The following is a 10,384-nucleotide window of genomic DNA, read 5'->3' on the forward strand; positions in this document are numbered from 1 at the left end:
CAGAAAGTTTCTCCCAAGTGTTCTCTTTCGGTCGTTGGACACTGGTTGGTTCAGGTTGGGGGGAAGATAGATTCTCTTTAAGTTGGTGGACCTCTTCAGAAAGTTTCTCCACAGCTGAGACGCAGGCCTGTAAGGAAGAGGAAAGACTTTCTTCGTACTGCCGGAGTTGTTTAGCCGCTTCATCCACTGTGGGTTCCTCATCCTCTTTCCAGGCCATTATTGCCAATGAGCTGGCATATGATGATGGTGCACTCTGTACAAACTTCCGCCACATGGGTCGTGTACACTTGACTTCATCTGGGTCTTTGGATGTTTGTCTGAGGTCTGGATCCTCATAAATCACTTCCCGTACGGCTAATTCCCTCAGGTACTGGATTCCCTTCTCCATAGTGGTCCACTTGCCTGGTAGACATAAAAGTTCTTCCTTGAAGGGGTACCTTTCCCTCACAGCTGAGAGGAGACGCCTCCAAAGGCTGGTGGATTGTGCTCCATCTGCAATTGCTTTGTCAATGCCGGCATCTCGAGCAAGGGATCCCAGCCGCTTGGCTTCCCTGCCATGGATAACACAGCAACACAGGGCAGTGCTGGGCAGGACCATGGGGTGTCTCTGAGGGCACAAAGGACAGGCAAGTGTTGCACTAGACCTTGCCCACGGCACTTCAAAATGCTTATCCTTAATTACTGTGCAGTCTTATGGGTCTTTACCTGATGACTCTTCACCACCTCTTCTGGCATTGCAGAGCCCTGCTTTAGCCCATTGTCTCCTCAAATCCGCCTTTTCCTTTACCAAAATCTTTTTTGGATGATCACTCATTTTATGAGGTTCTAATCACTGCCCACTGAACACCTTGTTCCTGCAGATCTTCTGACTTCTCCTGGCAGCTCCAGATTCCTCTCCAGGCCTGCATTGGCCATCAGCCCCGCTGCAGGGGGTGTAGTCCCATGCAGATGAATCCAGTTGTCTACTTTGGCAAGTGCCACCATGAAGAGAGCTCTTGGTGCAGTCCTTGATCCCTCACAGATCACCCTGGGATTTTCAGCCTGTGTTCTTTACTCCATGAAGAGGCCCAGAAAACAGAAGAGCAGGGAGGAACCCCTTCTCTCTATTCCAGACAGTAGCATTGGAAGAGGCATCCAGGCTTCTTGGTTTGCCCTGAACAGCCCCTTTTGTTACTGTTTGGTTTTAGTTTGGTGCTAGTAGGGAGGCCAGCTGTGACAAAGGACTGCACAGTGCCTGCTGCTGTCTGCTGGGACACGGATGCCACTGCAGAGACAACAGGACTGGCATCAAATTACATGAGATATAAAGTCTAACCCAAATACAAGAAACACAAGAGACCAATGTGGAATCCAAAAGAGAGCAGCAGTGAAAAGGCCACGTCCTGCTGCTGGCCATGGCCATGGCTCCAGGGAAGCAGCAGCCCCGACCCGAAGGCAGCAGAGAGGCAGAACCCAGCGGGCAGTGAGGGGCAGCCCCGAGGGCCACTGGGGCTGCTCGTTCATGTGTCAGCTGGGCTCTTGTCCCTGAGCCCCTCCTGCATGCCGGGGTTTGCTCCCCCAGCTCCAGAGGAGATGGGAAGAGATGGCAGCTGAGACCAATGAATTTCTGCTGGATTCTTTATTGTCTTTATCTACACAGGAATCCTGGTTCTATAGGTAAATCTTTAACAAGTAGAAGGCTAAGAATAATATTATTTATATCAGAAACAATAGTTAGTGAAAATAATAACACAGACAAATGTAAACTAAGAAAAAAAAATCTGAGAAAAATAGGTGTTTCTGATTATAGGCTAATTGTTATAGGCGAAGAAGCTGAAGAACATGTATTAAAATGGTGTCCTCACTGCATCCCTTAGTTCCAGGTTCCTCATGCTGTAGATGAGGGGGTTCACAGCTGGAGGCACTGGTGATGGGAAGAGATTGCAGTTGAGACCAATGAATTTCTCCCTGTTTCTTTATTGTCTTTATTTAAACATGAATATTGATTATAAAGGTATTTGAAATTATTGACTTAATAATAATAATAATAATAATAAAATACAAATTAAGAGACTTAGAATAACATTAAATTGAAGCCACAAGTTAGAGGGAATAATAATAAAGAAAATTACTTTCAAGAATTTGCATTGAGTCTTTTTTTCAGAAATCCTGTGTCCTGTTAGTATTATATGCACATTATTTCTGCTGAAGAAAGATGTATTCAAATAGTTTCCTCACTGCATGCTTGATTTCTTTGTTCCTCATGCTGTAAATGAGGGGGTTCACTGCTGGAGGCAACAGTGAGTATAGAACAGCCACCACCAGATCCAGGGATGGGAAAGAAATGGAGGGAGGGTTCAGGTAGGCAAATATGCCAGTGCAAAGAAACAGGGAGACCACAGCCAGGTGAAGGAGGCACGTGGAAAAGGCTTTGTGCCGGCCCTGCTCAGAGGGCATCCTCATCACCGCTCTAAAGATCAGCATATAGGACACCACAATGTAAACAAAACAAAGAAATACTAAAGAAAGAGTAAAGACAAGTGCCCCAACTTCCCTCAGGTAAGCATCTGAGCAGGAGAGCTTGAGGATCTGGGGGATCTCACAGAAGAACAGGTCCACCGCATTGCCTTGGCAGAGGGGCAGGGAAAATGTGTTCGCCATGTGCAGGACAGCGTTGAGAAAGCCACTGCCCCAGGCAGCTGCTGCCATGGTGGCACAAGCTCTGCTGCCCAGGAGGCTCCCGTAGTGCAGGGGCTTGCAGATGGCAACGTAGCGGTCATAGGCCATGACAGTGAGAAGGGAATACTCTGCTCCAATGAAGAATACGAAAAAGAGGACTTGTGCAACACATCCTTGATAGGAGATGGTCCTGGTGTCCCAGAGGGCATTGGCTGTTGCTCTGGGGACAGTGGTGGAGATGCAGCCCAGGTTGAGGAGGGCGAGGTTGAGGAGGAAGAAGTGCATGGGGGTGTGGAGGTGGTGGTCGCAGGCTACGGTGGTGAGGATGAGGCCGTTGCCCAGGAGGGCAGCCAGGTAGATGTCCAAGAAGAGCGCGAAGTGCAGGAGCTGCAGCTCCCGCTTGTCTGCAAATGCCAGCAGGAGGAACTCACTCACAGTGCTGACGTTGGGCATTTGCTGACATTAAACACAGCTGTCTGTTGAAGAGGATAAGGCAGAACAAGTTAGTACACACTTCTCTGAGGGAGACTTATTACAAGCCTTAGAGCACCCCCAGCCCGAGCATTTGTTTGCAGGAGAACCTTTCTGCAGCTTTCTTGCTTGAGCTCCAGCTGGTGCTGGCTGATAGTGGCACTGGGAGCAGGGGCTGCTGTGGGCTCCAGAGGAGTCCTTCCTGCTGTGCTGCAGGATGAAAGCAGGAAGATGGGAGAAACTCAAGTGCCGTCCACTTGTCACATCCATGAGCTTTTCAGTGTTGTTGTCAACAACCCAATGCAGAGCAGAGCTGCAGGTATTTTATTTTTTTTTTGCCCCTCCCTTTTTTTTTTTTTTAATTTAGCTTTCAATAACACTTCTAATGCTTATGACAGGTGTTGGATGCTTGAACTCCCTTACATTACCTGTGCACTCCCAGAGAAATCCTGTGGGTGCCAGGAGGCAAAGGGACTGTGCCTTGGTGAAGACTGAGCAGTGCAGCTCTGTCACTTTTGTTATTCCTCTGAGCTACAGGACCATCCCACTCTGGTGTTTCCCTGAGGAAAAAAAAAAAAAAAACAAAACAAAACATTAGATGGCTGCTAATTGAGGAGAGCCACAGCAAGCCAGAAGGAGCTTGAGAGCTTCTCCTCATCTGGGCTCTGCCTGCTGTGCTGGCCATGCCTGCCCCACAGCCCATGGGGTGCAGGGGGAGAGGAAGCCAGGGAGGGACTGCTCCAGGAGAAGGCATCTGCACTGCAGGGCATGGCCACGAGGTTCCCGAATCCCCCCTGACACGGTGTTTCTGGCAACAGCTCCTTCTGGCCGCCTGCCCCTCTCTCTGCTGCCTGCAGCTGTTCCTGCCGGGAGCTGCTGATCTGCGCCCACCTCTTCTTTCCCCCTGCCCATGCTCACAGACCCCATCCCATGTGGCTGTGCTCAGCGCTGCCCTGTAGCACCCTGCCACCAACAGGACCCTGTCAAGGGGCACCTCCATGGCTACGGGGTAGCTGACAGAGAGCCTGGCATGGGCGGCCACGGCAGGGTGTTCTGGGCTGACCGGGGGCACCTGGCTTAGGGCACTCCAAGGGGCTTCTGCCAGACATCCTCACCTCTCAGTGCAATCCAGCAGGACTCTCAAAGCCTACTGCATTGCCCACTGCCCTCCCAGAAACAAGACCCAGGAGGAGACCCTTCCAGGACCTGCAGCTGCATGGCCTTGCAGCCAGACACTTACCTCGTCAAGGGCTGTGCAGATTTCTCCTGCGGTCAGCGCTCAGCATCCTCCCACTCCCAACTGCCTCCAAGCCCTCTCTCCTTCTCTCCTCTCCCCATGCCAGCTGTGGTCAGAGCCCCCAGCCCTGCTGCACTGTGCAGAGGAGCTGCTCCTGGGCAGAGCTGTCTCTCTGCACCAGGGCCTCTTGCCAGGAGCTCTCTCTGTCCCAGGAGCCCGGCCCAGCTCAGCAACCCAAGGCATTGTAATTACTTCTCTGGGGGCTTTCCTGATGAGCCCACAGACCTCAAGCACTAAGAGACAATTGAAGACATCTCTCCAGAAGTCCATGTCAGATGTATATTTCCTGGAGTGTCCCCCTGATGGCCAGCACTGACACAGCTCCCCCTTGGAGCTCGTTAGAATAGAACAGTGGAGGCAGTGAGGACAAGGAGACAAAAACAGTGTGAAGGTGACACTGAGGTGTAGACAAAGTGGATGCGTTTCACCAAGCACAAGGGCCAAACCTTGACACCCTGCCTCTGGGAGAGAGAACCTTTCCCTTTACACCTTGCTCAGGGCTCTTCCTGGGGCAGTAGGAGATGGGGATGTGCATTGCCAAGTTCAGGAGAATGGTACGACCCCTTCCTGGTTCATGGGTAGGGGCAAGGAGGCAATGAGGCCCTGGTGCTCTCTCCTCGTAGGTCTCACTGGCAGAGACAACAGCCATAGCTATAGACACAAAGACCTGGGTCCTGTTGGGACTTTCAGCCTTTCCATAGCCCTAGCTCCTCTCCAAATCAGGATATTGTAGGGACTCCCGTGTACCTCTTTACCGGCTAGCTGTAGACACTTTTCCATGTGGTGTCACACTGGATGTGAGCTGAGTCTGACAATCCAGATCTTCTTGGTGGCTATGCTCCTCATAAGGCAGCTCTGTAGGAAGCTGGCCTGGTTCCTGGTGAGCAGGCACTACTGCTCGTATGGCATCCCTCGTGGTGCCCTGGGCACTGCTCACTCAGCACAGTCCCAGTCTGCCCTGATGTGTGGGGTTCCTCTTCCTCCAGTGCAGGAATGGGCTCTTCTCCTTCTCAATGTCAAGAAGTTTGTATAGGGAAAATCCTGCAGTTCTCAAAGTTCCTCTGGACAGATGCCACATTCTGTCAGCTGTTAATATCTGCAGGGAGATGTCTCATTCTAATTGTGCTCTCACAAGATAACAGTATCAGCAGTTGTAGGAGAGTGTGAACAGTAGAGGAGTAACTAGTTGAATGGAGCTGCAGACCAGGCTCACAGAAGGGTAGAGGACGGAAGGTTGCCCAGTTCCATTTTTTCTGTGCTTCTCATGTATGCTATCATTTTCTCTGAAGCCCTGTCATTTTCTCTGGAGTCCTAAATGTTGTTAGGCTGTGCAAAGAAAAAAAATTGGAAAGGCCAAAACCCAGCTGGAGCTCAATATGTCTATTACTGTTAAAGACAATAAAAATGGTTTTTGTTTGTTTGTTCGTTTGAATTAAAAGAGATGATGAAAAGGCTGAGGTACTCAGTGCATTCTTTACCTCAGTGTTTTGCAGCAAGACCAGTTGCTACCCTGATACTCTGCCCCTGAGCTGGTAGATAAGGACCTCGAACAGAATGAAGCTCTCATAATCCATGAGGAAATGGTTAGAGAACTGCTACTCCACCCAGATATGCAGACGTATAGGGGGCTAGATGGGATCCACCCATTGGTACTGAGGGAGCTGGCTGAAGTGCTCACCAAGCCATTTTCCATCATTTTTCAGCAGTCCTGGCTATCAGGGGAGGTCCCTGTCAACTGTCAACTAGAAAATATGATGGATATCTACAAGAAGAGACAGAAGGATGATCTGAGAACTACAGGCCTGTCAGTCTGACCTCTGAGCCAGGGAAACTCATGGAGCAGATTATCTTCAGTACCATCACACAACAGGACAACCAGCTGATCAGGCCCTTTGATAAACCCAGTTGGGTTTATCAAAGCAGGACCTGCTTGACAAATCAGATCTAAATCTATGAGAAGGTGATGTGCTCAGTGGACAAGGGAAAGGCTGTGGATGTGGTCTACCTAAACTTCAAAACGGCTTTTGAAACGATTTGCCACAGCATTCTTCCAGAGAATCTGGCTGCTTAAGGCCTGGAAAGAATTATGTTTCAATGGGTTAAAAACTGGCTGTGTGGCTGGGTCAAAAGATTTGTGGTGAATGGATATTAATGTAGCTAAGGGTGAGAGCAAGGCCATTTATAGACCTGTGCCAGGTCTATAAACCAAAGCTAAACCAAGGAAAGCGTGGCCTGATGAAGCAAAAGAAAGCATGGCCAGGGAAAGCAAAGCTGAGCAAAGGAAAGTAGCACCAGGAAAAGCAAAGCATAAACAGGAAAGACAAAGCAAACAAAGGAAAGCAAAGCAGTTTGAGGCAAGGCAAAGCACAGCACGGGTAGGAAAAGCAATTCAGTGCCAGGTCTATAACCCAAAGCTAAACCAAGGAAAGCATGGCCTGGTAAAGCAAACGAAAGCATGGCCAGGGAAGGGAAAGCTGAGCAAAGCAAAGCAAAGCTAAGCTAAGCAAAGGAAAGCATGGCCCCATAAAGCAAAACAAAGCAAGGCCAGGGAAGGCAAAGCACAGGAAGGCAAAGCAGAGCAAAGGAAATTAGCACCAGGAAAAGCAAAGCATAACCAGGAAAGAGAAAGAAGTGAAAATAAATAAATTAAAAAATGAAAATTCAACAAAAAAACAAACAAAAAAACAGCAATAAAACCACAACAAAGCGAAAAAGTTGGAGGTGAGGCAAATCAGAGCTGGGTTAAGAGAAGCTAAGCAGAGCAGAGAAGGAAAAGCAAAGCAATGCCAGGAATACAAAGCAAAGCAAAGGAAAGCATGGCCAGGCAAGGCAAAGCAGAACAAAAGAAAGTAGCAAAAGGAACAGCAAAGCAGTGCCAGGAATACAAAGTAAAGCAAAACAAAGGCAAGCATGGCCTGAAAATGGAAAGGAGAGCAGGAGCAGGTGAGGCAAAAGAGAGCAAGGCAAAGGTAAAAAAAGGAAAGCATGGCCCCATAAAGCAAAACAAAGCACGGCCAGGGAAGGCAAAGCTGAGCAAAGGAAAGTAGCACCAGGAAAAGCAAAGCATAACCAGGGAAGACAAAGCAAACAAAGCAAAGCAAAGCAGTTTGAGGCAAGGCAAAGCACAGCAGGGGTAGGAAAAGCAAAGCAGTGCCAGGTCTATAACCCAAAACTAAACCAAGGAAAGCATGGCCAGGGAAGGGAAAGCCGAGCAAGTCAAAGCAGAGCAAGGGAACGTAGCACAAGCAAAAGCAAAGCATTGCCAGGAAAGAAACAGCAAAACAATCTGAGGCAAAACAAAGCAAACCCGAGACAAGAACAGGAGACAAAAGGAGGTATGGAAAAGCAGAACTGCCAGGAAGAGCAAAGCAAAGCAGAGCAAGGACAAAACAAAGAGAAGCAAAGCGAACGTAGCAAGCTGGCGGCCAGCCCTCCTTTGGGTTCCAAGTGCCTGTTGGGGGGAAAACGGAGGGCTCCAGGTTGTGTGCAGGTGGCAGCCAGACTTGAACAGTGGCTGTACCCTGATCGGATGTAATGCGGATAAAAGCTGAGCAAGACAAGGAAAAGCCCTGCTAGGCATAGGGAAAAGCAGTGACCACCAGGGCCTGGAAAAGCAAAGCACGGCCTGTAAAAACACATCAGATAGGTCCAACATGAAAACAAATCATGCAAGGAACATTAAATAAATAAATAAATAAATAAATAAATAAATAAAAGAAAAACGAATAAAAGATGAAAGGCAAAGCAGAGCAAAGCAAAGCTAAACAAAGGAAAACATGGCCTGATAAAGCAAACGAAAGCAAGGCCAGGGAACGCAAAGCAGAGCTAAGGAAAAGCAAAGCAAAGGAAAGTAGCACAAGGAAATGCAAAGTATTTCCAGGAGAGAAAGAGCAAAACACTCTGAGGCAAAGCAGGGGCAAGAACAGCAGAGGAAAGGAGGTATGGGAAAGCAAAACTGTGCCAGGATGAGCAAGGCAAAGTGGAGCAAGGCAAAACAAAGAGAAGCAAAGTGAACGTAGCGAACTGGTGGCCAGCCCTCCTTTGGGTTCCAAGTGGCTGTGGGGGGCAGACCGGAGGGCCCTCATGTTGTGTGCAGGTGGCAGCCAGACTTGGACAGTGGCTGTATCCTGATCACCCTCTCCCCAGCCTCCTTCACATCTCCTGGTGCACCATGACGGTGGGCAAGAACCATGTCTTGCTTTAGCTGTTTATTTCTTTATTGTTGCCTTTCTTCCACCGTAGCTGTGTGAATCATGTTTTTACTTACATGCTGGGTTATATCTGCATGCCTGCTGCCCCCTCGTGCCAGTTCTGAGGGAACAGTCGCTGGGCTGCGGGGAGGCCAAGCTCTGTGTCTGACGGTTTATGCGTTCGTAATTATACCGATCGACTCGGCATCAAAATCAGCGGGACATCTCCGCGAGAAGCCTAGCACAGCACAGGAGAGCAGAGCAATGCGGATGGAAGCTGAGCAAGGCAAAGCAGAGCCCTGCTAGGGAAACGACGGCGGGGTTGGTTCCCGGCCGGCAGGTGTTCCCCGGCTCGGGGGGGCCGCGGGCGCTTTGTAAAAGCGTTGCGGACAGCAGCCGCCAGGTCTACCCGGCCGCGGTCGCCATGTTTGCTTAGCCGGCGGCGACCTGTAGGGGTCGCTGCAGGTCCGGCCGCGAGAACGGCGTGGGGGGCTGCCCGGCAACGACGGGAGCGCGGGCGCGAGCGCGTTTGCGAAGGCTCCCGTCCCCCGGTCAGTCGAGCGGTTCCCGAGCGGTTCTGATCGCGCGGAAAGCGTCGGAAATTCCCGGAAAGGTCCGAAAGGACCCGAAAAAGTTCGAAAAGTGTCGGAAGGGCCCGTTCGAAAAGCAGAGGAAGGCGGGCCGGCGGTGTTGGTTCCCGGCCGGCGGGTCTCCCCGTGTCCTCCTGAGGTTGCCAGGTCTACCGTATACCCCGTAGCCTCGTCTCCCGGTCCTTCCGCGGCCGCCTGGTCTCCCCGTAGCATTCTGCGGCCGCCAGGTCTACCCGGCCGCGGTCGCCATGTTTTGTTTTGCCGGTTGGCGACCTGTAGGGGTCGCTGCAGGTCCGGCCGCGAGAACGGCGTTGGGGTCTGCCCGGCAGCGACGGGAGCGCGCGCGCGCGCGCGTTTGCGAAGGCGCGCGCCCGTCGGTGGGTCGAGCGGTTCCCGAGCGGTTCCGATGGCGCGGAAAGCGTCGGAAATTCCCGGAAAGGTCCGAAAAAGCCCGAAAAGGTCCGAAAAGTGCCGGAAGGGCCCGCTCGAAAAGCGAAGGAAGGCGGGCCGGCGGTGTTGGTTCCCGGCCGGCGGGTCTCCCCGTGTCCTCCTGAGGTTGCCAGGTCTACCCGCGCGAAGGAGTTTGCCGACGATCGGGCAGAGGGAACGGCGGCCAGGTCTACCGCGTCTCCGACGGGACTTTGGGGCCCGCCGTGGGGCTGGAGGTAGACTAGCAGCTCGTGCCACGGCTCGGAAGGTGTGGTAGGCGTCGCTGTTTCTCTGTGCCTCCAGTTAGGTCGAGGTAAAAGTCGGTTGCGCTCGGGTGCCTCGCCGCGGTAGCCTGGAAAAGGACCCGCGTCGTTTCTGAGGCAAGGACTTTTCTGTCCGTCTATAGGAGAGAGTGAGGACTCTGCTCCGCCAGCGGTGCCGAGCGAGCGCTTGGGGCTTGGAGAGCCGGCGCGCGAGCGAGAAGGGGGCGCGCGGCGTCGGTGGTGGCGTCGGCTCGGGCGTGGGTTGTGTGGAGCGGTAGCCGCCAGCTGTTTGCCGACCCAGCTACCCCGCCGGCGAGCGAGAAGCGGTCTCGCGCGTGCGAGTCGCCGGAGAAGCAGCAACGAGCCGCGAGCTCAGAGCTGTGGAGAGAGAGAGAGAGCGGCCAGAAGCCGGCGGGCGGTCCGCCGGCGCCCGAACGCGTCTGTCCGGGGGCGTCCCCGGCTGCTTGTGTGGGTCCCGGAGGCTCG

General features: G+C 52.0%; 2 protein-coding genes across 3 annotated transcripts in view; one reads left to right on the forward strand and one right to left on the reverse strand.

Annotated features, from left to right (window-relative positions):
• LOC140001171 (uncharacterized) overlaps positions 1 to 10,384 on the forward strand; it is a 195,418-nt gene that overhangs the window by 140,458 nt on the left and 44,576 nt on the right. The window lies entirely within an intron of this gene.
• Positions 1,623 to 3,691, reverse strand: LOC140001164 (olfactory receptor 14C36-like). Its single transcript, XM_072032348.1, has 2 exons — positions 3,558 to 3,691; positions 1,623 to 3,134 (listed from the first exon to the last, which is right to left on the reverse strand). The coding sequence occupies exon 2, from the start codon at positions 3,109 to 3,111 to the stop codon at positions 2,176 to 2,178; it is 936 nt and encodes a 311-aa protein (XP_071888449.1). The 5' UTR covers positions 3,112 to 3,134; positions 3,558 to 3,691; the 3' UTR covers positions 1,623 to 2,175.

The sequence above is a fragment of the Anas platyrhynchos genome, chromosome 38 (genome assembly GCF_047663525.1).
Source record: "Anas platyrhynchos isolate ZD024472 breed Pekin duck chromosome 38, IASCAAS_PekinDuck_T2T, whole genome shotgun sequence".
Classification (NCBI taxonomy): domain Eukaryota; kingdom Metazoa; phylum Chordata; class Aves; order Anseriformes; family Anatidae; genus Anas; species Anas platyrhynchos.